This window comes from Halichoerus grypus, chromosome 4 (assembly GCF_964656455.1).
Source record: "Halichoerus grypus chromosome 4, mHalGry1.hap1.1, whole genome shotgun sequence".
Taxonomy (NCBI): domain Eukaryota; kingdom Metazoa; phylum Chordata; class Mammalia; order Carnivora; family Phocidae; genus Halichoerus; species Halichoerus grypus.
In genome coordinates, this window is record NC_135715.1 from 135,119,596 (window position 1) to 135,146,125 (window position 26,530).

Genomic DNA, 26,530 nt, shown 5'->3' on the forward strand with positions numbered 1-26,530 from the left:
TAATTAACATCTGTAGTTTTTTCTGTTTTGTATTTTCCTGTTTCTTGAGGCTGAAAGTGTTTTAAGTTTTAATGTTGGCAAACATTTCATTTAAGGTAGTAATCTTAAAACAAAATAATTGAGTGGTGTCATGTACAAGTAACAGTGTATCAATACAGACATTTTTTCCATTATATATTATCTTAAGAGGCTGTGTTTTGCTAATAAAGCAGAAAAGTTAGAAGGGTAGATGACAAATTAGGGAATTTTGAGATGATAATTGTAGACAATTTATGGGAAAGTTGTTTAGTGGTATCGTTAAATTATGATTGTGATGTAGGTAAAAGGAGGCACTGGGAGGGAGGGGGGAGAAGGGCCCTCAGTTTGACTGGGCGAACCTGGTCAGCTCCTGTAATCAAGTTTAACTTCTCTGAAGAAATTAGGCAGGCATAGAAAACCACTATATTATAAAGGACAATTAGCTTAACTCTAATGCATAATGAAGAGAAATGCATAGGATTTAGACATCAGACATTTTTTTGAGAAATCTATTAAAATAAATGCTATGTTATAACATTTTCTCTAGTTAAGACAAACTTAGGAAAAATTTCCCTTTTGCATTCAAAAAATCTCCCAAGTTTGAATACCTATTAGAAACAATCCTTGAGGAACACCTTCCTCTTTATGTCATCCATAGTAACCTTTGGGAGGAATTTCCTTTGGCCTCCCCACCCCCAACATAACAGTATTTGTCTGGTTATATTGACCTAATCCAAATAACACACTGAATTTAGAAATAGTTTTATTATAACAAGAATAGACGCCATATATAGTAAGACAACAAAAACACCCACCAGGTATGTATGTATGTATTTACAGGAAACATCTCTTATCTGCTTTATAAACCCTGATTCAAAATGTTACCATTTTTAAAAAGTCACATAGTGGGCTTACTATATGAAATCTTCTCTTTTTAATTGTTAATTGTGAAAGTTTTAGAAAGATGAAATCTTGGTTCAAGTGATTTGAAGAAAGATCAAAACATTTCACTTTTACTCTCTAGCAAAATAGGTAAATTGATCTAGGATGACAGACAGTGTAAAATACATCAGGCTCATATAATGTCTAAAGAGTTACTTTCTGTAGATTTAGTTAATGAAGTAAACATTTCGTTTTCCATCTGGTTTTGTGGCATTATAGAGAGAATTCCTAAAAATGCACGGGCCATCTTTTTTTATTACTAGAACAAATTTCTTTAAGAAAATTCACATAACATGATTTTTTAACTGTAATAACCTCAAAAGCCCTCTCTTTCCTTTGCCCTTCTTCCTCCAGACTTTTCTTCCTGTCCTTATTGTGCTAACATGAGGCATGTTTATTAGGAACCATCTCTTTTATTTTGTTCCATCTTCATGTTTTTTTGTTGTTTTTTGCCATTTCATTTCTTTAGGCATCGTTCGCGTAGAGCAAAAGAATAACACTTTTTTTGACATGAACATCTTTGAAGATGGGCCTTATGAAGTTGGTGGAGAGACTGACCATGACGAAAGTCTGGTTCCTGTTCCCGCTAACAGTTACTTAGGTAGGAAAGAGCGCAGCAGGCATGCCTGCCTTTCCAGATGCCTCAGTGCGACCCTGTCCTCCCAGGACCCCCCCTGGACCTCGAGGATGAGAATAGGCCAGGTGGAGCCAGGGGCCTGTGGCTGCATTGATGGGAATTGGATTTAAGCTTTGGTGATCCTGAGGTAACCTGGCTGATGCTTGGCACCCTTCCCTTCTGACCTGGGCTCCGTCAGGGTGGGAGGAAACTCACTGTCTCCTAAAATTGTCCCGAGTGGAAGTCTGTGTCTTGAGCTAGCGTCGGCCTCTGTAACCAAAAACAGGCATTGGTGCAGCCGGGGGAGGGGAAATGCATGGATGTCAGCAATAAGCTGAGCTGCCTCCTCTCTCCCTCCAGTGCCTCTTTCTAGAGATACTCTTAAGAGCTACGTTCATGAAGTTACTCTGAAGTGGCAGGTCAAGACCTCCAGGTCCTTCCTTCGTGACTGCTCTTCTGCAAGGGTCGGCTCTGCTTCTGGACTGGGGCCCCCCTGTCACAGGGCCCCTGGCGGGTGGCACGGTGGCTTTCCAGCGGAAGCTGAGCAGGACTGCTAGAGCAGCTTGGAGGACCCCCAGATTGTGTCTAAGTGCCAATTCCCTAACTCCTAAGGCTCGTTTGCATTACTAATGGGTGTCCTAAATGATTCATGTGCATTATGGTAATTACACAAAGGCTTTTAAAAGCTTTAATTCTTGGTATGAGTTGACATAAAGAATAATTACTGTGCATTTCTTGGAAAAAAATGTAAAAAGTCTCCTAAACCTAAATAGTAAACTATTTTTTTTTAAAGTACCCCTGTGCTAGAGATGTTACTGGAACAATGGAAGGTAAAAGTAAAAACATAAGAATAATTCTAAACGACGTGTTAGTAAGCATATTCTTAAAATGTTCTAATTATATAGATATGCATGAATGGTACTGTTAATTAAAAAAAAAAAAAGACACAACTTTTCAGACACTCCCTCTCCCTCCAAATTAAAAATCTGGTGTGAAGGCTTGCTTAGAAGAGGGCAGAGAAAAGTTAAACTTGTTAAGTGCCAACCATGTGCTGTATTTACTGCTGTTCATGTCTTACCTGACCTTCCCAACAATGTTATAAAATCAGTGTGATTATCCCTCTTTTGCTAATGAAAAAAAGTATGACCTGGGGAGATTAATTTCCTAGGCCAAGGTCACACAGTTGCTCATCCCTCAGCCAAGGAAAGGAAGGCTCATGAAGATGAGGCAGGGTGGGAAGCGGCTGGGTGTGTGAGTGCTGGGTCAGTGGCTTTGCAGGACAGGGGTGGGACGCAGACGCCAGCTGTTCGCAGTCTCAGTATGGCTTTTCAGGGTGAATACCATTCATACACCTGCATTTTATTTGAACATATTTTAACAGGCAGCCTCTCATCAAATATGTTATTTAGGGGTTATTTATGATGAGAAGTATTTGTAAATTGAAATTCCATATAATGGTCAAGAACCCCAACACTTCGGTCTCTAAGATAGATGCCTGTGGATTTTAGAAACATAGCTGTTCTTGGAGCATTTGAAAAGATTCAGCATTTTTTATTAAACACATTTGCCCCTTTTAAGAATGGATTGCCTCAAAAGTAGATGCCTTGTATTGTTACGTTTTTGTTGTCCATGCTGTCTGTGGATCTGTCGTTTCAAAACATAGTGGGCTTGAGGAAGAAAATGATCTGCTTGAGGTTTCGGAAGCTGGCGAGGAGGCTGGCTCGCCGGATGCGGCAGTGGCCTCCTCGTACCTCTTACGAAGCATAATTGCCTTCTCTTCGATCTCTTCCGTTCCGCGCATGTGTCCAGGCCTGCTGTTTTTGACCAGCGTTTCCTACACAGATCCTGATCAGTTTGTTTATAAAACACAGCCTCCCAGGGAGCAGCCCGGCACATCCCCTGATGTGATGATGAATAGCTACCTAGGTTTGTGACCTCTGAGATGACAAATCAATTGTCTTGGTCATGGTCATTAAAAAAAAAAATTTTTTTTTTTGGATCCATACAGAGCATAAATCTTTTTTCTTTTCTATTTCATTTCAAGTGAAGCACACGTGAAAAGCATGCCATGGTTGAGGCTCTGCTGCCCGATGGTTGTCAGAGCTGGATTTAGTTACATCACCTATTCTAAACTTGGAGCTCATCATATTTTGCAACTCACTTTCACAGTTTGAGAACTGCAACAGTAGTGGTGAAGCTTTTTATAAATCAGAATAAAAAAGGGTGAGCTTACCCTATTCTGCATCTGCCTCACCTTTCTAGAGCAAGATGTGCTTAATTTGAGTGGTTTTGACATAGGCATTTATGTTCACTTGCTGCCAGATCTCAGTCTGTTATCTGACACCCCACCTGATGCTTTATAATTAGGCGTCTAACATTTTCTGCCCTCTGAACAAGTATGTAATTGTCATCAGTGACAACTTGCTCACCTCTATTGTTTATACTAGGTTCTCAAATACTCTGTCTCACCAGTCATGGTCTTGTTTGCATGTTTGTGTCTGAGAATTAAGTTGGTCCCCAGTACTGATGCTGTCTGTGATATATGAATGATGTTAGCGTTTGTATTACCAAGGAGACTGATGAATGTGGAAGTTACTAATCAGTACGTTGTAGCAGAACCCCATAACATGCACTCAGGTATGTTGTGTCTGGTTGTATCTCTGTGTGTAGTTTCCAGTGATAACTTAGGATCTAGCTTCAACTCCTTTACCACAGTTCCTGTATTAAAATGGAGTACGAACAGCTTGAGATGCATGATTCAAGTGAGACATCTGCTAAGTAGCATAGGTGCTTTCCTTCAGAAGTCTTCGTATGTTTCCATAGAAAGCCATGACCTAGCCTACTGCCTTGTACTTGGGTCAGACTCTTCCGTGTTGTAAATACGAGAGCTGCTAGAGAGGCCCTGAAGGAGAGGGGTGGGAAGCCAGAGGCAAAGGTAGTGATGGAGTTACCATGTTAGATACTCCTGAAATACACGGTGACGTGAACTATTATTTTGTTTTTTTCTAGGCTTTTCTTTGGACTCAGGAAAAGGTATTGTTTCTAAAGATGAGATCACTTTCGTGTCTGGTGCTCCAAGAGCCAATCACAGTGGAGCTGTGGTTTTGCTAAAAAGGGACACGAAGTCTGCACATCTTCTCCCTGAGTACATCTTTGATGGGGAAGGTCTGGCTTCTTCCTTCGGTTATGACGTGGCAGTGGCGGACCTTAACAGTGATGGGTAAGAGCATCTTCGGTTACTTTATATCCGCCAAGAAATCGTTGGTTCTTGGGCATTTTTCAGTCTTGAGAAGAGCCATCCTTTCAGGTTAGTTGACTCTGAAAGAATATTTTTGCTGCCACATCTTTATCCCTTGTATTTTGGCAGCAGACGTTCATAACCCTCCTCAGGTAATTTACATTTTCAATTTTTACTCATGTTTTGGGATCATGGGTCTGTGAGAATTAACATATGGAAAAACATTAACTCGAAAAATGACACCTATGTGGTTCTTCTGTGCTTCTTAAGGGGCTGTTTGAGCATCCAGAATGTCCTTTTAAAAATAGGGATCGGTGACAAAGTAATAGTTATGTCTGGTGGTGCCAGTTTGGGTGGCAGGTGGAGGGGAGCAGAGTCTGTGCACTCTCGTTCTAACTTGGGGACGGTCTTCAGGTTCTTACCGTTGATATCTTCCTCTGGGCATTTATTATAGGCTACTGTGTAAAACGTTTTACCTAAACATAAACACTTACATGCCTAAACATTACATTATCTAAACATTACATAAACACACCTACAAAAATGTTTTAATGGATGAGAAATCAATTCCAGATTTGAGTTCCTTTCTGCATCCTGTCTCTGTGTCCTTAGTACCTGGGCTGATGGCATTCTCTGTGAGCTTGCTGGTATTTTAGCTGATGGTTCAGTTTTATCCCTCGTTATGTTTTTAGGTGGCAAGACATAATTATTGGAGCCCCACAGTATTTTGATAGAGATGGAGAAGTTGGAGGTGCTGTGTATGTTTACATTAACCAGCAAGGCAGGTGGAATAAAGTCAAGCCAATTCGTCTTAATGGAACCAAAGATTCTATGTTTGGCATTGCAGTAAAAAATATTGGCGATATTAATCAAGATGGCTACCCAGGTAGGTCATAGACGGTGAGATAGTTATGATGCTCATTGGCAGATTGATTGTCTAAAATAATGAGTGCTTATGGCATCTTATTATGAAACGTCGTACTGGAACATTTTAAAAATGTCGTGTTTGTTGAAATGTGATGTTGTCCACAGATATTGCAGTTGGAGCTCCCTACGATGATAAGGGAAAGGTTTTCATCTATCACGGATCCCCGAATGGAATAAATACCAAGCCAACACAGGTAACCAAACGGCCTGGGTTTCTACAATAAGGGTCTCAGCTTTTTGCCTTGTAATAGGATATTTGGGTTTATGTGCATTTTCACGCTACTCATGCTTTATTTACAAATCTATAATAGATTTGTGGGTTTTTTTTAAATGTACTATTAAAAGATAGCTTGAAAACAGATTTAAAATAAGCACATCGTTGCGTTTATTTGTAAAATTTCTTAGATAAATTAGGAATCAAAGTAATCCGAAGGAAAAGACAATTTTACCCAGACAGCATAAATAGATGGAAATGTGACATCTTTCCTTTAGTAGCATAATAACTGGAGGCAAAATGGGGCAAATGAAATAGATGATTATGATTACATGGAGGATTGAGATGCCAAAAATTAAAAATTGCTTTTGAGGAAAATAAGACATTTGGAGGGCAGGTAGAGAGGTTTGGTATATAGTAAAGAAACTCATCAAAAATTGGCCCTTGTATCCTTTGAGATAGAATGTAAATCAGATGACTTCTATGAAATGTATGAAGTGTTGGAGCATATGTGTACTTATAATTTATAATTTAGTATAATTTATAAGTAAACTCTTGAGCTTCAGTTTATGAGGAAGCATGGGGCTTTTTCAAGGCATCGAGAAGCTCATTTTGGTGGCCCATTGTTCATTCTGATGCCCTGTTCATTTCAGATTCTTGAGGGTAAATCCCCTTATTTTGGATATTCAATTGCTGGAAATATGGACCTTGATAGAAATTCCTACCCTGATGTTGCTGTTGGTTCCCTCTCAGACTCAGTAGCTGTGTTCAGGTGTGTGATCTCTGACTTCAGTTAAGTATGTTCAGTATTCAGGTTCCATTCAGATTTTGATCTTTTTAATTGAAAATCATAATATCTATATTTCAAAGTCAAAGGTTTATATGGATTTTGAAGATTTTTCTTTTAAGAGTGGTATAACAATGTGATAAAAACCTATTTTGTAATGCCTTACTAATTTTGAATTGAGAAAAAATCAGAACTGGTGAAAATTTGTACTGCATAGGTACTTTTAAAACCTTATGTTTTGATAAAAGAGGAAACACAAAATTTGACAGTACAAAGAATATAAGGAAGGAAATAAGAATCCCCTGTCTTTCCCTATCCATTAGCTCCAAAATTTTGGTCTATATCCTTTTAGTCTTTTGTGTTCTGTGAATGCACATGTGTATTTAACAAAACTGAGCTCACAACGTACATATTGTTTTGTGATCTGCTTTTGTTTGTTTTGTAATGCCTGGTGGACTTTCCTCATGTCAGTGAGTTTATAGCACACGGGGGCTTTTTCCCTGTCCTCGAGCACTTTTCTGAGATGAAGTTAATGGCTGCCTGTAAGGTGCCATATGGCTGGGTCTAGTTTATTTAACCATCGCCACACCATCCTTGGATATTTATGTTCCTTTCCAGGTTTGTTCGTTTTGTTTTTTTCATGATAGACAGGCTGGCAGACATCCTTACTTTTGTTCATGTCCTGAATTATTTCCTCATGATAAATTCCTAAAAGTGAATTTGCTGAGTGGAAGGGCATATGTGTTTTCAGACTTTAGATTCAGAGTCACCAAAATGACCTCCAGAAAGGCTGCCTCGGTTTGCCCATCAGCTTTGCATGAGTCCCCTTTTTCCTAGCAAATTTCATCACTGCCGGGAATCCCCATTTAACATCATTTATTTCATTTTTAATTTTAAAAATAGCACATTCTTGTAAAAAAGTTTTAATACATAATTGTGGAGAATGCAAATTCCCCAATATTCCCAAATTCCACAGAACAACTTCGGATAGTTTTGGGTATCTTTCTGCTTCAAGGGCATCATCAAAGAGCCATTCTCAATTGCTCTTCTCTAGCCTGGTTCTTAAAACTCTAATCTCTCTTGGTTATCTCTCCTTGTCAGTATAGACACATCCATCTTATTTTTTCTAACAAGATATTATTCCGTTATATGCATTTAATCTTCAATTGATAGAATTTTTAGTCTCTGACCTTTAGCTAATGTAAATAATGTGCTACAGAATATTATACATCTCTATGTGGTTGTTTTTTTCCTTAAGAAAAATTCCTAGAAATAGAATTCCTGGGATACAGGTAAGCACATTTTTGTATTAATACAGGTATCTACAGAGAGGTCGTGACAGTTTATTCTCATGGCAGCAAGCTGTGAGAAAGCCTATTTCCTCACATCCTGAACAGCATCGAACATGATGAATCTATTCGCTTTTTGCCCATGTGCTCTGTGACCCCATTTTTGCTGAATTTGCATTTCTTGGATTGTTAGAATTAACCATTTGGGTTTATCTTTTTTTCTTTCTTTTTTTTTTTTAACTATTTGACTTTACAGTTTTTTTTTATGTGAAGAGAGACTATTTTAATATACCTTTTGTAATTCAAGACAGATCAAAAGGACAAAAATAGCAAGAATAAAAAGACCTAAAAATATAACCAATAAAGTAGAGAATGTAAGTACATATCAAACTGTAAACCATCATAATAAAAATTATATTTTTTTTCAAATGTACCTGAAATATTGTAAATATTTTTAGAAACCCAATCTCAATAAATTTTAATGGATAGTTACAATACAAACAGTATACATATATAGTTACTCATAGGGAATGGTAGTGAATAAATTGGACAAGACAGAGATATCAGCTAGACTAATTTGGTTAGATATTGTTTTTATAGGTTTGTTTTTTTTATCAGGTGAATATTTTACATAATTAAAAAACGAATTTACTTTTATCTTAAAGACTATCTTTAAAGATATATTATTTATTTTATTTTTGTAAAGATTTTATTTATTTGAGAGAGCAAGAGTGAGAGAAAGCACAAGCAGGGGGGAGGGGCAAAGTGAGAGGGAGAAGCAGGCTTCCCACTGAGCAGGGAGCCCGATGTGGGGCTCGATCCCAGGACCAGGAAGGCAGACACTTAACCGACTGAGCCACCCAGGCGCCCCTCTTTAAAGATATTTTAAATGGTTGTTAATGTACAGTGAAACCCTAAAGGGGAAAAAAACCCCACCATTGCCCTGCAGACTTCCAGAAGAGTGTCAGGTAGAGATGTAGCCTCAACATCTAAAATATAATCCTAAGCCAAACCCCTGAGTCTTGTAAGAAACTGACGCCAGGAGGACACTTCTGAAGAGAATAATATTTAAAAAAAAGTATACAGTATATATATAGAGAGAATGTAGCGTAGGATATCATAGAAAAAGTTTTCTGGTTAGATGGCAAGATCTATGAAAGCCATTTCATGGGAAAACGAAGAACCACCACAGAAGTTACAGGTGACAAGAGTAGGAGACGTGAAAAGAAGTGGAAAAGGGTGTATCTGAGATGTTAGTGAGGAAAAAGGAAGTTAAAAAAAAGTTAAATGAACTGTGTGTACGTGATTGAGAAAAGAGAGACCTTGGGAAAACATGGATAGATCCGTAGTGGTTTGTGTTGGTGGTGATACGTATCTGTCCTAGGAACCCAGTGACCTTCTGAGCTGTCCCACTGGAGACGCCGTGTGTGGTACTGTGTGCCCTCTGAGGTTAAAGCGTTCAGCCTGTGTTCTGTCTGGTGGTTCTCAAACACTACCTTTATATGCCTGTTTCTCTTTGTTCATATAGGTATTAATCTTAAAATATTCAATGTTTATTTATTAAGATTTATTTATTTTGGGGAGAGCGCACACACAAGCACAAGCATGAGGGGCAGAGGGACAGGGAGAGGATCTCAAGTAGACTCTGCGCTGAACGTGGAGCCCATCACGGGGCTTGATTCCACGACCCTGAGGTCATGACCCAAGCCAAAACCAAGAGTTGGGTGCTTAACGGATTGTGCCACCCAGGCACCCCTTAAAATATTCAGTGTTTTTAAAAGGTGAAAGAATATAGAACATTCATCAAAATGCAGTTTGCCCTTCTAGTTGAGGTATAGCCCTCAGGTATCAAGAAGACTTGACTTCCTGTACCAAAATTTGGTTACCATGTTTTCTCAGCACATAACCTATTTTTAGTGAGTTAAATATTTGCTTCTGAATATAGCTGGTATATATTAAAATATTATTTTCCTGTCCTAATAAGTAGGTTGAGTATGAACCCTGTGAACTTGTTCCTTCTTTCCTCAGAGACAGCACAAAAGTAAATTTTAAAATCCTTTCATTAAAAAAAGGAGAACCCAATTCCCTTATTTTACAAATGAGGAAAGGGAGGCCCAGGACTGCTTAAGCTTTGGCGGCTGGATCCTGGGAGCACAGGATCCCAGCGTCTGGGCATTTTTCCCACTAAATCATATTAGTACTTCAGGGTAGTTCATAAATACATGCTAATCAAACAAGAGGTAGCTGAACCAGTAAGATTTGCTTTATGTGTTAAGGCACATTTTTCCTGATTCATAATGTACTGTGCACTCAAAATTGTATTTGTTGTTATGTTTAAAAAAGCAGAAATAAGGGGTGCCTGCCTTGCTCGGTTGGAAGAGCATGCGACTCTTGATCTCAGGGTCTTGAGTTTGAGTCCTGGGATGGGTGTAGAGATTACTAAAAAAAACAAAAGGATTTTAAATAAAAAATAAAAACGTTTTAGGCAGAAGTGTGTATTATTTCCTTCTGATATCTATGTCACATTAAGGCCTTAATACTATGATATATAAAACATTCTTGCATCTCTAGCAATTGGTTTTAAGATATTTGCGTGGATTTTTGCCTCTAAATATGCTCTCAAAACTTTAATTAGGAATGTATCTGGTATCTTAGAAACTAGCAGCTGTCTAAAGTAACAATAGAAAGGTAAACAATTGAGATAGAAGGAAATGTAGAAACAGGAATGTGGGCAGCATTTGTCCTTCTACAGGCTCGCACCTTGCCCATGAACGTACCCGTGTCTTCTCTAGCCTCTCGACAGACTGATTCCAGAAGTTCCAGCTTGCTGTCTGGGATTTCGAATGCATTTTCCTATCTTCCCCAGGATGGCTGGGTTACCAGAAGCCCACTAAAGTCAGTCTAACTGGATCCATGTGGTAATGAAACCATGGAACCCATTCTGAGTTCTGGCTGGGGAGTGACACGGATGAGAGGGGCCTCTCTCCCCATCCCACTTGCACCATATCCTTGGATTTGTTGTACCTGTGGCGGAGGTCAGGACCTAGGCTGGTGGCGACACCTTTGGCTGTGGGAGGTAGGGGAAAAGCTGGAAGGGAGAGCAGAGATGTTTTTGTATGGTGAGAAGGGCCAAAGGTGTGGGATTCCAGCTGCTTGCGTGTGTTTGCGAGGTTGGGGTTAGGCAGAGCAGAGACGGGAAAGGCAGAGGGCATGAAGCGTTTGCTTACGGAGATCCCGTGGGGGTGGAAAAGTTATAGTCCCTTCTGCTGGCAGGAGGTTCCAAGAAGGGCAGATGTTTGTAGGATGGAGCCCTGTCAGCTCAGGTTTGCCTGTATTCCTAAAATTCATGTGTATGTAGAAACCCTGATAGTGAACGTCCCTGGTAGTAGGTGTATGTGGGTTTTTAACCTTTTTGGAAGGTATTTTGGCAAGATTACTCCTAATTAAACATGCACATATTCTTCAACGCTGAAGTTCTGCTAGGAGTTTATCCTACAGGGAAATTCACATGTGTGCCTAGAAACGTGTCCAAGGAGGTTTGTCAGAGCTGCAAGCCTAGAAACAGTGTAAGCGTCTACCCGCCAGGGACCGGTTGAATCCGTGCTGTTGCATGGGGGCAGAGCAGAACCACCAGCCTGAGAGACAGGGAACTAGATCTGTGGCGAGGCAGGAGAAGGCCACTGAAATGTCAGTGGGGAAAAGCAGCACTGAGCGGTGTCTGGAAGGACATACCAGGCCACTTGGGGGTTTGGGTGGGGACGGAGCCATTAATATTTGCCTGAAAACTCTAGAACTTTTGCAAATTGCCCATGTTCCTTTCCATTTAAAAACTTCTGTTAAGATAACACAACACTTTATAATTAGAAATAAATGTTATATTTAAAATGTTTGGGTAAAATTTGTATCATCGGGTTTTAAATGGTATCTGCTAACCGTTCTTTTCTTTAGAAATGGGGGAACGTTTTTCCCCTCTGTGGTTTTTAAGATCTAGTAGGCGGCTGATCGCATGTGGATTCATCTCACACTGAAGGTAGCAGAAGGCTGAGCCTGTGTTTTACTCCTTTGTTTTCAGGTCCCGGCCTGTGATTAATATTCAGAAAACGGTCACCGTGACACCAAGCACGATTGATCTCCGCCAGAAAACATTCTGTGGGGCGCCCAGCGGGATATGGTGAGAGCTCTCATAGCCCTGCTGTAGGGTGGCCCTGTCGCTCTGAGGAGCTGCAGGCAACAGTAAGGGGACAGGGAATCTGTCCAGTGAACATACCACATGTTGCTCATCCGTGGGCAGTGGGGGGCTTTGAGACCTGGGGACCATGGGGTGGTTTGTTTTTTTTTTTTCCTACTAGGGCAGTGCATCTTTTAAGGAATATGTGTTTGATTTTGTACAGCCTCAAGGTGAAGGCCTGTTTTGAATACACTGCCAAACCCACAGGTTACAATCCTTCGATAAGTAAGTACCCAGTACCTTTAAAAATTATGTATGTTCTGTCTGCCAGGTGGAAAGTAATGCGTAAGTAACAGAAAAATAAAACTGCAGTGGCCAAGCTGGGTTCATAAATTCTTGCATAAGGAATTCAGTGGATCTGCTGTCTTCTCTTTAATCAGGAGGGCGAAGCACAGGAGGGGATAACTCTCCATTTGGTCCTCATTTGAATTTTCCAGAGCAGATGGTTTAGGACAGCAGGCCTTGGAAAAGTACTCATTTGCTACCACAACCGTTTCCTCCATTTCTGCCTTTGAAGAGCAACGTGGAAAACTGGTTTGCGGTTGTGAGGTGGTGGGCGGTGGTTTTGGAGAGCGAGTACGGAGCCTGAGCATCGCGCAGAGTTGCTGGCTTAGTGTCTCCTCACTGCGTGGCCCCCTCCCAGAGGCCTCCCCGGCCCAGGACACCCACGCCGTGCCCCTGCAAGCAGGCTCCTGGGGGACTGGCAGGCTGGTCTTGAGGACGCAGAGCCCTGGGCTCCGCTCTGGGTTGCAGCTCCGAGGCTGGCTCAGCCCGCAGCACAGCGCAAGTCTCAACATTGGAGTTTTCATTTCCCTATCAGTAATAAAAATGGCTCTAATAGGAATTCCTACATGGGATTGTGGTGGAGAGCAGAGGAGATACTGTGGCTAAGGCCATCTATCATTTATAAGGTATTACGTGGCCTCCTTTCTTTATAACCCAAACAGACTGTTCTGCTGCAGGTTTAGACAAGGCTCATGACACTCTTAACAGTGGTGATCATCACCAGAGCCTTCTGTGGTAGGTGTTAGTAACAGCCGTATGTTTTCAGGTGTAAGCCCCCTGCTCCCGCTCCGGGCTGAAGATGGGGACATGGGAATTTTTTTTAAGATTTTATTTATTTATTTGACAGCACAAGTAGGCAGAGCGGCAGGCAGAGGGAGAGGGAGAAGCAGGCCTCCTGCCGAGCAGGGAGCCCGATGCGGGGCTCCATCCCAGGACCCTGGGATCATGACCCGAGCCGAAGGCAGACGCTTAACCTACTGAGCCACCCAGGCGCCCCGGGACGTGGGAATTTAAAGAAAAGCTTTTCCCCAAAGAGCAAGTACAAAGAGTGAGGGTGAGCTCCATCCTGGGTCTGGCGACGGTCCCGGCGGCCCCGTATGACGGCGTAGCCTGCCACCACGGGAAGCCTTCTTGAGGGATAGGGTGGTTTGCAGTCTTTACTTTACCTTGAGGTAATGAGTTTTCTTAAGTTTCCTTCTGGTTACATAAAGTATTACTCTGTTTTCTTTATTGAAAAGATACCCTTTTAATACCCCAGAATTTGGCAAATAGGTCTGTCTTCCCGCAGTTCACCTTGTCATAGGCGCACTTTTCCTTTCCGTATTTTAAGCCATCCTCAGGCAGTTGCTTTGCCTCCCTCAGCCTTTTTGGCCCCTCTGCTGGGCTGTCTCCTGCCGTAGCGTCCCTCCCAGGGATCTCCTGACCTTGCTGGGACGCGTGCTTGGTGCCGCTGTGTCACGGTTTGTGCACAGGGCGGTGGCGGTCTTTCACTTTGCCTTTTGATGTGGCTGGTCTTTCACTGAGTATTGGAAACGATTCCTGGCACGGCTTTCATGGAGAAGAAAACGTCTTCTAGGATTTCCCACACACTTAGTATTGTTTGTGTTATGTCTACCCAAACGCGATACCTTACACTTGCCTGTTTGGATAACAGGTGTTTCACCATTGTGTTTGGAGTAGACTAGAGAGACAAGGAGAAATTGTGATTCTTTGATTAGATGAGGAGAGGAAATGGGGAAACATTTTTATTCTATGAGTCTGTCATTGTCCCACACCACTCTGACCGTAGATGTGACGTCTCATCAGAGCCGTCCTTGTCTTCCCTCACGTCAATCATTTTCATAAAATCACAAACTTTGTTCTAGCTTTAATGCAGCATTTGATGCCCTATGTATTGATTTCATGTTCAGTAACTGTGCCATTAACGAAGTGTTTGTTTACGACTCTGTTAGCTGAGTGTTTATTGATGGCCTATCGTGGATAGAACTTTTTTCTGTGAAGATGTTTAGAGGGACCCTGTTTTTCCTTGCGTGTAGTTCCACAGTACTGGGAAATTCTAAATCAAATAGAACTTCCACCAAGCTGCATAAGTGAATCCATCTAAAATCCGTTCCCAGTGTCTGAGAATGTGAGCTTATTGTTTGATCAGGCTGTTTTAACTCGGTGGTCCTCAGATGTGGTGTTCCATACATGCAGATATTTATAATTGAGCCTTAATGAGTATTCTACTTGGCTTGCCCCTCAAAAGGTCAGCAAAGGTGGCCTGCAAGGATTTTAAGATGATGTGAACTGTCTGGAGGGTTAGGGAAGGTTAGAGTGGGCTTGGTAGATAAACGGTTTTAATGCACCCACACCCTCCCCCTGCTTTTGCCGTGAGGGGCACTCAGCATGTGAGCCTTCGTCTGGTTCGTTGTGAAGTTAACAGGTCATTGATAAATGGATGATGTCAAGGCTACAAGGCTAAAATGGAGGCACGTTCCATTTGGCACAAATTACTATCGAAACTGTCAGTGTCTCTAAATTTTGGTCTTGCGTATCTCGGTAGCTATTGTTTCGGCGTAAGAATAACATCCTATTGTTTGTGTGCGTGTCTCTGTGTGCACTGGTGTGTGTGTTGATGTGGTGCCGGTCTCTCCCACTTCCGTTCAGCTGTTCTAAAATCATACTTACATCAGGTGTTGTCCCGTTGCTGGGGAACACAGTGGCGAGCAGACTGACGTGGTCCCCGTCCACGCCTTTGCGGTGGGGCAGTCACAGCGAAGCGGCCAAGGGTAGCGAGTGGGGAAACGGGATACCGTCCGATCCCCCAGGAGAGGTCAGGAACGTCCCCCCGGAGGAAGTGATGTCCACACTGAGATCCGAAGGAGGAGCAGAGTTAGGCAGTCAGGGGGAGGTGGAGAGGGCCAGGGTCCAGCTGGCAGAGGAAGAGAGCGACTCATGCAGAGGCCTGGAGCAAGTGGAAACCTGGACATCTAAGAGGCTTTATAAAGCAGCTGTCTTGTGTATTTGTGACAGAGACTTCGAAGCTGGCACCACCTCTGCCCCTCACTGTATGATCCTGGGCCAGTCACCTACCTGTGGGCCTCCATTTCTTCAAGAGGAGGGTGTTAAAGTAGATGCTCTCTGAGGCCTCTTCGGAACTCCAACATGCATATTAGAACATGGGTGATTCATTTTCTGCGTTTTCTGGAGATTTTTTTCCTTAAGGCTGCCTTCTCTGGCCCTATACACACTTTGGTTTGCTTCCCCTTCTGATGATTAGTGATGAATGAATGAATGTGAGTAATTTAAATATGATCCCATAAAGAAACATGGTAACTACATCCAGCAAACCAGCAAAGAATGCATTCTGAAGTGGAGAAATGAGATTTTGATCATCCAAATCCTGGCTTGCCTCTGAGCACCATTAGTAGAGGTAATCGAGAACAGGATGTGCCTTCTAGGCCTTTGGAGGTTGGAAACTTTGGTGTGGGAGATACAGTAGCTGGCAAATGGGCCCTCTAGACTCTAAAAGGAATGTGTTTTACCTTTCATTTCTCTTAAATAAAGTCTCCTCCTGTTGTCAAAAGACTCCTCTATCTCTAATATGTATTATTCCCATTTTAGACAACTATCCTTTATCAGTGCTTCTTAAACTTTAATGTGTCTAAGAACCACCTGATGGTCCTGTTCAAATGCAGATTCTGGTTAAGTAGGTCTGGCTGGGGCTTGAGGTTCTGAATGCCCAACAGACCTGAGGAGAAGCTGCTGCTGAATGGGGCCACATAAGCAACAGACTGCTGAATGGGAGTCAGTGCAGGCCTTTCAGGAGTGCTGGGTCCCCCGTTGTCTTTAGTGCTCGGAGTTCCTGAAGTTTAGCCAGAAATCCTTGGATCAGCTGCTCAGAGCTTCTAACTGATTCTCGAGCTCCCCCAGGTGGCCCAGTGGAAATTTAACTTCACAAACTCTTACCATCGGGCAGGAAAGGACAGCTTGACCTGAAACGCCATAAATCAGTCAAAATGTACATTCCCAGGAAATGTGAACAGTAACAAGGGCAGTGGGAAAAGTAATCTACAAGGAATCAGAATGACGTAAAAGGCAACTCCCTGTCCTTACAGCTGAACTGTGCATGGATATACTCGAAGTTCATAGGATTTTGTTTATTTTATCTAGCCATTTTGGGCACACTCGAGGCTGAAAAGGAGAGAAGGAAATCTGGGCTATCATCAAGAGTTCACTTTCGAAACCAAGGCTCTGAGCCCAAGTATACTCAAGAGCTAACTCTGACCAGGCAGAAGCAGAAGGAGTGCATAGAGGAGACCCTCTGGCTCCAGGTGAGGCCCGCCACCAGTCAGGTTGGTCGTTAGAGGGGACAGCAGCTGGGTTTTATGGTGGCATAGCTGGATCTCTGAACCTTACACCAGCAGCCTCTTATTCAGGACAAAAGAAAGCATTGTTTGGAGCTCCCCAGTAGCGTTGATACCATGCTTCACTCTGCATACTTTTCAGGAAAATATCCGAGATAAACTGCGTCCCATTCCCATAACTGCTTCAGTAGAGATCCAAGAGCCAAACACGCGGAGGAGAGTGAACTCACTTCCAGAGATTCTTCCCATTCTGAATTCAAACGAACCCAAGACAGTTCACAGAGATGTAAGTCTTCCTGACTTTTGTATTGCCAAAGCTTCTGCCACATTATTATGCTACATCGCATGTGTCTGAAGGCAGGAGGACTAGTGATTTGCTTTTTTAAAGTCCATTCCTTTGTATTATAAATAGGCTTTTTAATATATGCCGAGTTTGTTTGAGATTTGTTTCCCAAATTGACAACAAATATAGAAATACATGGAATACAATTTGGAGCCAGAGAGTATTGTTCTTAATAATTTTTGGCCTTACGGAGACTTACTGAGAGTATAATTGGCAGAACTCATTCTCACATCAAGTTTCTCCTATGGCCATTTGCTAGAAAGAAAAATACACTGCATTTTACCACTGAGAACATTAAAATGTAGAAAATAAACTTGTTAGTCTGAATGTTAAATCAAGGAATATAAAGTTCCTTAGCCATGAAATAGTCATTTAGTGGCTAATGTAGCGCATGTAATCTTAGGAAGACAATTCCTATTATATGGCTTGCTCTATGCCTCCTGTGAGGTGGGGCCTATTTGCTAGGGTTTAGGGTGGCTGAGACACGAGAACAGGCTGGGGACCTGTGGCATCCTGATCTGGCATTGCTGCACCTGCTGTCAAAACCCAGTCGGTGCCGGAGCGTCCGCTCTGTGGCTCTTGGTTCTGACGGCCCCCTGACAGAGCGTCATCACTATTATTGGTACTTACAGTATCCCTGTAAAGTCGGCTCGTGGCATCCCCATATCACCAGTGGTGACACTTGGACTCTGAAAGGTTAAGTGACTTGCCCAAAGCCCCAAGGCTAAGTGTGTGGCAGAGCCAGGTTTGGAAGGTGGGCCTGTGTGGCTGCAGGGCTCATGCTCTTGACTACACCTCAGCGGCCTGGTCGGAGTGTTCTTACAACACAGCTCTGTTCAAGACGGGTCCCTTAAAGGCACTGGATGCAGGGCAGAGTACGTTTGAAGCTTCTGCTATGGTAGCTGTTGCACAGGGAAAGGCTGTCACTGTTGCGGTGGTTTTGTTTTTACCAGAGAGGGAGACAAACCCTAAGGGACTTAATCTTAGGAAACAAACAGGGTTGCTGGAGGGGGAGGGGGTGGGGGGATGGGGTGATTGGGTGATGGACCTTAAGGAGGGCACGAGATGTGATGAGCACTGGGTGTTACATAAGACTGATGAATCACTGACCTCTACCGCTGAAACCAATAATACATCATGTGTTAATTGAATTTAAATTAAAAAAATAAAAATTAAAAAAAACCCAAATCAACAATGGTTTTGTTTTCCTCCAGGTGCACTTCTTAAAAGAGGGATGTGGAGACGACAATGTATGTAACAGCAACCTTAAACTAGAATATAAATTTTGTACCCGAGAAGGAAATCAAGACAAGTTTTCTTACTTACCAGTGTAAGACTCACTCTGTCTTCCAAGCAAAAATGACTGGCTTTGCAGTGGGTTACTGAAAATGTACTGAGCTCTTTGTCGTTTTTGTTTTGTTTTTGTGTGTGTGTGTGTGTGTGTGTTATAGTCGGAAAGGCGTACCAGAACTAGTTCTGAAAGACCAGAAGGACATTGCTTTAGAAATAACAGTGACCAACGGCCCTTCCGATCCAAGGGCGCCCGCGAAAGACGGAGATGACGCTCATGAGGCGAAGCTCGTGGCAGCTTTTCCCGACACTCTCACTTACTCGGCGTACCGAGAACTGCGGGCTTTCCCTGTAAGCGGTCTCACGGCAGCGGGGGGCAGACGGGGGCCTGTGAGCGGCCGGTGAGCTCGTGTTTTTCTGTTGCAGGAGAAGCAGCTGAGTTGTGTTGCCAATCAGAACGGCTCGCAAGCGGACTGTGAGCTTGGAAATCCTTTCAAAAGAAATTCCAGTGTAGGTGATGCCTTCGCATACCGCGTCGTGCTGTTTCACGCCGGCGCGGGCTCGGCGTGCTTGCTCTGTGTTAACGTCTGTTTCTGTCCCGCAGGTGACTTTTTATTTGATTTTAAGTACAACTGAGGTCACCTTTGACACCACAGATCTGGATATTAATATGAAGTTGGAAACGTAAGAACTACTTCAACCTTCCCATTCAGAATTATTTCATGAAAACACAGCCAGTCAATGAATTGGCTCTGCTCTGACTCATAAAAGAAGTGTAATTGTAATGAGAAAACTGACTGTTAAAATGAAACCCTATTGTTTCCTTTTCATTTTCAGAACAAGCAATCAAGATAATTTGGCTTCAATTACAGCTACAGCAAAAGTGGTTATTGAGCTGCTTTTATCGGTCTCTGGGTAAGTGTTTGTGTTTAGCATAACAAATCAGAGTTTAAAAGAACCATTCACAATCCTCGCTAAAACTGGCGTTTTTTAATTTAACAGAGTTGCTAAACCTTCCCAGGTGTATTTTGGAGGTGCAGTTGTCGGTGAGCAAGCTATGAAATCTGAAGATGAGGTGGGAAGTTTAATAGAGTATGAGTTCAGGGTAAGTTGCAGCGGATGGTCTTTTATATATACCGAAAGTGAACATCTACTGTATCTGATAATATATGTAATATAATTTTAGTAAATGTGAATATGTAACTTTAATATGTAATATCAACATTAATAAATATTAATAAGCATGATAAATCCTCAGTTAAAAGTGAGTTCACCAATGTTTAAAGCACATACTGGCTTACTGTAAAAATTTTGTCCTCCAGAACGGAGAACACAACTGTCATTCAACATGGACTTTGTTCAAAATCCAGCTCAGTTTGGTCATTTTCTTATTAGAGCGTTTTCATGTATAAGTGGTGCAGAGACAAAGGAATCCCCCCCGCCCCCCCGCCCCGAGTCTGTCTGTGACACAAATCTCAAAGTAATTGATACCTGGCTTTAGAATGTGTTAGGGTTTTCTTCTTCCATCGTGAGGTCCTGTCTCTTAGCGCGTGTGGTTCGTGTTCCCTCACGTTTTACAAGCCCAGCGCCCGTGAGGACACTCATGCTTGTTCTGAAGCATTTCTAAGCAAGAATCCCAGTGACTCTCAGCCCAGTTGGGTGAACATAAGCGCATGGTGCAGAAGTGGCTCATAACTCATCTGTGGGTTTGGGTCTGCATGGCTCAAGCATGCCAAGACAGCACAGTGGCCATGGTGGAGGCGAAAGTCTGAGATGGCAAGAAGGGCCCACCCCTGACTCCCGCGGGGTGAGGGGCTGAGTTCCGCTCTGTGTGTCTCAGCATTGCAGACACAGCTGTGACAGGGAGCAGCGGCGGCAGCAGCGAGGAGGTGTCTCTGGGGCCCACGGCAGTCCTGCCTCGCACACACACAGCTGGCAGTCCTGCCTCACACACACACAGCTCACTCCTCATTTGGCTTCCGCTGCAGGAAGTTGCTGTGTTCCCGGCTCGGACTCCTGATTCACAGCCGTCATTAACGGTTTCACTCAGGCTCTCAGTTGCTCCCCAAGCGCCCCCTTGTAGTAGGAGACAGGGGCAGCTTGGCTTCGGCATAAGGTGGGGCTTCCCCGGAGCAGGCTGCTGGCGCGCCGACGTGGCCCAGACTCCTCTGCCGGGCAGGCCGGTTACAGAGCGACTCACAGACCCCCGTGACCCTCCCAGAGCATGTTGAGAGCATGGCCTATCTACGCTGCAGATTCTCTTGCACACAGTAGTTCCTGGGTTAAAGGAGCAATCGTTTCTCTTTTACCTTGCCTAGGCATGCATCTCTACTGTGGAGGCCCTGTCTATCTGTAGTCTATTTTTGGAGCCTATACTTTCATTGGAGGATTATGCCAGATATTTCCTTTTTTTTCCCTCCCTTGGCCACAGGAGCTGCTATTTAATTTTATATTGAGAGAATTACACTGAGATATAATACGTATTATTTCCTAACAGGTCATTAACTTGGGTAAACCTCTTAAAAACCTTGGCACAGCAACCTTGAATATCCAGTGGCCAAAAGAAATTAGCAACGGCAAATGGTTGCTTTATTTGGTGAAAGTAGAATCCAAAGGATTGGAAAACATAGCTTGTGAGCCACGAAGTGAAATAAACTTCCTGAACCTAAAGGTATGTTGATATATCCTCTGTCTTCATAGTGTAAATAAGGGAAGCAGACTTTTGTGGGGAAAATCCTTACTTTCCTGAGGAAAGTGACATGGTGGTGTGCTGACTTCTTTGGTGTCACAGTTTCTCTTATAGTTGAGTAACCAAGTCAGGCTGAGGATTTCTGCTGATTGGCTACCATTATGGCACATCAGTCAGGGTGATTGAGTGCTTGTTGAAGGAAATGACGTTTTCTGGAGTTTTAGGACCCAGTATGACCTATAAAGAGGACTGGGATGTGCTTCTGGGGTGGGCCAGTGTTCACTCCCAATATAACCAAACTCATTACAAAAGATACTGGCACTTTAGCAAGAGACCTTCAAAGCTTTCATTCTTATTTATTTTTTAAAAAGATTTATTTATTTGAGAGAGAGAACAAGCACACGGAGGGAGAGGGGGAAGCAGATGCCCCACTGAGCAGGGAGTCCCATGCGGGCTCGATCCCAGGAGCCTGAGATCATGACCTGAGCCGAAGGCAGGCACTTAACGACTGAGCCACCCAGGCACCCCGGCTAGTGGCTATTTTATTTTATTTTTATTTTTTAAAAAGATTTTATTTATTTATTTGACAGAGAGAGACAATGAGAGAGGGAACACAAGCAGGGGGAGTGGGAGAGGGAGAAGCAGGCTTCCCGCTGAGGGAGCCCGATGCGGGGCTCGATCCCAGGACCCTGGGACCATGACCTGAGCCGAAGGCAGATGCCTGATCTCACCCAGGCACCCCTTATTTTTTTTAATAGTTAATATTTATCAAGTGTTGATTGGGTCTCAGGCACTGTGCTAAGCATTTCATTTGCTTTTTCTCATTTCATTCTCTTCATAGTCCTTTGAGGTATTTTTCTTATCCCTACCATTTCACAGATGAGAAAAATTGAGATTTAGAGCGATGAACATTTTCAGAAGCACTCAGCAGTCAAGAGGCAGATTGTGCATTCAGGCTCAGCTCTGCCTGTTGTCAAAGCCTGTACTCACAACCACTCTGCGCTGCACACGGACATTCCTGGTTTATTCCTTATGCTCCAGTGTGATGATCTGCTTTGTTAGCACACGTCTGTCTCTTTTCTTCTTCTTCTTTTTTTTCATGTGTTGAGGGCTGACTTTCAGTAGATCACAGTAAGGGAGCTACTCTGTTTCTTTTAAGTTCTGAGGTGACAGTATGCTCAGCGTTCACAGTTGGCAGCTTATAGAAGGATCCTCTGTTCATCAACTTTGAGAAACAAGATGGTCCATGACTCTTAATCCTATCTTTTTCTTTTTTAAAGATTTTATTTATTTGACAGACACAGCGAGCGAGAGAGAGAACATAAGCAGGGGGAGTGGGAGTGGGAGAGGGAGAAGCAGCCTTCCCGCTGAGCAGGGAGCCCGATGTGGGGCTCGATCCCAGGACCCTGGGACCATGACCTGAGCTGAAGGCAGACGCTTAACGAGGGAGCCACCCAGGCGCCCGCACTCTTAATCCTATCTTAAGGAAAATGCTATCTTAAAAGTACTTACGTGGGTTAGTTTTCAGGATTCTACTTTGAATAGGTCACATACTCATTCTTTTGCTTTTTTCCGTTCGTCGGTGTCATTTATTTATTCAAGATGTGCTGACTTTTTACCATGCGTTAGTTACTGAGCTGGGTGCTAGGGATATAGGGATGGGATGTGATGCCTGATCTCGGGATGCTCAGTTTGGTGAGGAGACAGAAGAACAAAGAAAGCCCGCTTTCTCTTCACCTGAGTTTTAAAGTCAGAGTGGGAATAAACTACCTGAATCAATAAACTTGCAATGAGATGGGAACATTTGTGGATTTTACACTTAAATTGTTTCTGTGCCTTTGGTGACAGGAGATGGGAAAATATTAATTGTTGATTATGTGAATTTGGCATCATTTGGAAGGGAGTGCTGATGAGGTCTATGCAGTAGTGACCTTTACATTAAGTCGAACTATTTTGGATATAATTTCTTTTCAGGAGTCTCACAACTCAAGAAGGAAACGGGAAATTGCTGAAAAACAGATAGATGATAGCGGAAAATTTTCTTTATTTGCTGAAAGAAAATATCAGACTCTTGTAAGTATTTTTCAACAGCCGTGAATATTGGGCAGACGGTGGCAGGATGCCCCTTACTGTTGGATTTTAACTACCACCCTTTTCTCCCCAGAACTGCAGCATGAACGTGAACTGCGTGAACATAAGCTGCCCGCTGCGAGGGCTGGACAGCAAGGCCTCTGTCGTTCTGCGCTCGAGGTTATGGAACAGCACGTTTCTAGAGGTTCGGCTCTGCCTCGAGGCTGTCCCTGGAAGTCAATTCGCTATCTCTTAGGACCTTTCTCACTTCCTAAACACATTTGCTAACTTTGTCTCCAAACAGGAATATTCCAAAATGAACTACTTGGACATTCTCACGCGGGCTTCCATTGATGTAGCCGCCGCCGCCGAGAACATCAAGCTGCCAAACGCAGGCACTCAGGTGAGAGGTTGTTCCGCCTTCCCAGAGTTCAGAGCCTATCACTCCTTCTCCACCGCACGCCCGCAGCCTGAGGACACGCTACCTTGGCAGTCCTCCCCCTCACAACCCTGTTACCCCCATTAAGGAGAAGTCCGATGATGCCCTAAGGGGCTTCCACTCCAAGCTGTATTTTAACAGAATCAGTGGAAAAAGGAGAACATCTAGGATCGTCTAGTTCTGCAGTGCACATAGTAGATTTGAGAAAGAATGGGTGCACCTCCCACCTCTATAGAAACCCCAGGTCATGAACTATCCCCGTGCTGTAGCCACTGCCGGAGTGTCCCCATGATGGTAACCACCACTTTATGGAGTAGCTCATGGCATGTGTGGCCAGCTGTAGTTATTAGAAACAATCTCTTTATATATATGAATCCAGAGTTGAATCTTACAAAATCAGTCCCTGGTTATGCCCCTTGGAACAAGCCCAAAATAAGTCCTTTCTCTTAGCCATGTAGCAGCCTTTGGAGTAACTGAAGGAAACGGGCATGCCCCTTGGACAGGTCTCTCATTCTGTTCAGAGCAGAGCCTCCAGCTCTTCAGCTACCCGTCAGGCCAGGCCCTCTCCTTCCTGGGCTGGCCCTGGTCCGGCAGTGTGACTCCTGGGCGGGCAGGGCGCGGATGTGTGATCTGCCTCGCTCGGCTCACTGTGAGGCCTTTACGTCCCAACACCGCGGCCCCACGCTGCTATCAGTCAGCCTAAAACTTGGTTTCTCGGTGTACACAGAAGATTGTGTTTGTACTTCCAGCAGCTACTGTTTTTGTGTTTCTGTTCTGCTGAAACTTCCAAGTGTTTTCAGCGGGATGTGTTGTCAAGCTATAGCTCCCATATCCCATCCTTGAGCAGTTTTTAAAAATCTAAATGCATGCCTTTAAATATCTCCTGTTTTAGGTGGTTGGCTTGTGGTCTGTCGTTTCAGTTCACAAAGTAGTTCTGACTCTTGATCATTTGCCCTCTCTTAGCTTTCTATCCCTTTATCTTTTTCAAAGTTGAGAAGCACAGCTTCTATGTCCTCATCCAGGCAACTGAGAAAAGTACTGAACAGAACTGGGGGCAGTGGCTGTGGGGGCTCACTGTGAAGGGTTCCTTGTGGGGGTCTGGAGCCCACAGGGGCTTGTGTCATGCTCTTGAGATACAATGCCTGCATGTCATGGACCAGAGTGTTTTGCAAAAGAGATTGAATGGAGAAAAAGACTGTGACGTACCGTTCTTCAGCTGATCTACTGATGTGCCAATGGAAGTTTTGGCTTCGGACCTTTGAGCCAGTTGAAAGTGCAGTGAGCCTCCCTGAGCACTGGTTTCTGAATACAGTGATCCCTGGCTGTTAAAATCTATCATCCAAACCCAGAGATGTTTGTCTGGGGCAGATGCTAAACTGGGCAGGATGCTGGGACAAGGGTTATAAATCAGGACTGTCCCAGGCTCACCAGGACATCCGGTCACCCAGGCCTTAGATCATCTCTGCATGCTACTCCAGCTCACCTTCCTGCCTCTTACCAATAAGGCATTGTAAGAGACTATCAACTGAACAGAACCTCCCTGAGAAGCCCTTTTCTGCCCCTCTGACTGGAGGCGGCAGCCATAGCTTTCTGAAACTTGCAACCAGTAACCTGGAGAATCACTGAGTTTTTAGAGCTGGGGAAAGAACACACAATTTAGAGGGAAGGGACAGACATTAATAATGCATTAATTATCCGTAGTCCTCTAAACCTCAGAATGACAAGGTAGATGTACTCATTTTCCAAAAAAGGAAGCAGGCACAGCAGGGGATGCTGGTGGGGTCCTGAATTGAAACCTGTAAACTGGTCTGGTTTCAGGGCTCCTGTTCTTAACTCTGTAACACTTGCTTCCCATTAAGTCCCCAGATCTCAAATTCAGATGAGAAAACAACCCAAGAAAGGTGGTCTCTCCCTCAGGGTCCTAGGACTGGCGGGCATGTGGAGGGGAGACCAGACGTTGGGCTCAGGCCCTCAGCAAGTGCTCTTGTTGGCTGGAAGATGATGGCACTGGGGTGTTGGTATCCAGTCTAGCGGCTGGGTCACAAATGCAAGTGAGCTTCTCTTGGGCATTACATGTAAGGGCTTGGAGAACTCAGGCATGCTAATGGGAATTGGGATCTCTGCTGTGATCCTCCTTGGTTTAATAATTGGTGGATACATGAATGGATTAATGTCTTGTATCTAGAGTGCATTTGTCTTGAAAACAGAGATGTTTTCTTGCCTCTAGTCTTCTGGTACCTCTTCTGTTGACTCTGATTTCTGAGCGACAACAGCTCCGATGTCCTGTATACAGGTTTCTTTAGTATTTTAGAGTGTACTTTTTCTGGGCCTAAAGATTTAAGTTTAATTCATGTGTTAGGATGCTTTCCTTTTTTATTCCCTCACTTATTGTGGGTTTCAGTTTTATCTTTATCTTGGTTCATCTGTTGCATTTTCCAGCCCGAAGATCATTTTTTTTTGGAGATAGAAGCAGAGGAGGTGGGGTAATTCATTCTTGTCTTTTGGTCTTCATATTAAAACTTCTTGCTTTTATTCTAATCCTGGCTTTAAAAAGGAAGGAAAAAACCCTTTTAGTTTCCTTATAACCCAACCAATTTTAAGAGTTTTGTGTTTACTTCTCGATATAACACTTTCAACACTCTGTTAGAACAAAGTCTGAGAGAGCTAGTCACCTAACTGAACCAGATAAAATGGTTACATTTCAGCATCCATGAAATCCATCCAGTTTACAAGCACTTATTAAGGACACACTGTCTGCCTTCCCTGCACAAATGCTAGAGAAGCCAAAGTTTGATAAGATACGCCA

General features: G+C 43.3%; 1 protein-coding gene and 1 long non-coding RNA gene across 6 annotated transcripts in view; one reads left to right on the forward strand and one right to left on the reverse strand.

The window, feature by feature from the left end:
* The window catches only part of ITGA6 (integrin subunit alpha 6), a 76,571-nt gene that overhangs the window by 37,390 nt on the left and 12,651 nt on the right, over positions 1–26,530 (forward strand). For 3 of the 5 annotated variants that reach the window (XR_013447211.1, XM_036105516.2, XM_078070997.1), the window contains exons 5-23: positions 1,430–1,561; positions 4,586–4,796; positions 5,507–5,700; positions 5,847–5,935; positions 6,609–6,727; positions 12,104–12,202; positions 12,423–12,484; positions 16,700–16,860; positions 17,036–17,179; positions 18,451–18,566; positions 18,688–18,877; positions 18,953–19,036; positions 19,131–19,210; positions 19,364–19,441; positions 19,529–19,631; positions 21,024–21,197; positions 23,190–23,288; positions 23,380–23,490; positions 23,590–23,688. Coding sequence is in view for 4 of the 5 variants with exons in the window: in XM_036105516.2 (XP_035961409.1) it covers positions 1,430–1,561; positions 4,586–4,796; positions 5,507–5,700; positions 5,847–5,935; positions 6,609–6,727; positions 12,104–12,202; positions 12,423–12,484; positions 16,700–16,860; positions 17,036–17,179; positions 18,451–18,566; positions 18,688–18,877; positions 18,953–19,036; positions 19,131–19,210; positions 19,364–19,441; positions 19,529–19,631; positions 21,024–21,197; positions 23,190–23,288; positions 23,380–23,490; positions 23,590–23,688 (2,345 nt within the window). In the remaining variant the exon portion in view is untranslated. Of the gene's footprint in view, positions 1–1,429; positions 1,562–3,385; positions 3,503–4,585; positions 4,797–5,506; positions 5,701–5,846; positions 5,936–6,608; positions 6,728–12,103; positions 12,203–12,422; positions 12,485–16,699; positions 16,861–17,035; positions 17,180–18,450; positions 18,567–18,687; positions 18,878–18,952; positions 19,037–19,130; positions 19,211–19,363; positions 19,442–19,528; positions 19,632–21,023; positions 21,198–23,189; positions 23,289–23,379; positions 23,491–23,589; positions 23,689–26,530 lie in introns of all 5 variants that reach the window. The other 2 variants (XM_078070998.1, XM_036105518.2) reach the window with 2 other exon arrangements.
* Positions 23,243–26,530, reverse strand: part of LOC118544007 (uncharacterized) — a 198,556-nt gene continuing 195,268 nt past the window's right edge. The window contains exon 14 of the long non-coding RNA XR_013447212.1: positions 23,243–26,268. This is a non-coding gene — a long non-coding RNA (uncharacterized LOC118544007). The remainder of the gene's footprint in view (positions 26,269–26,530) is intronic.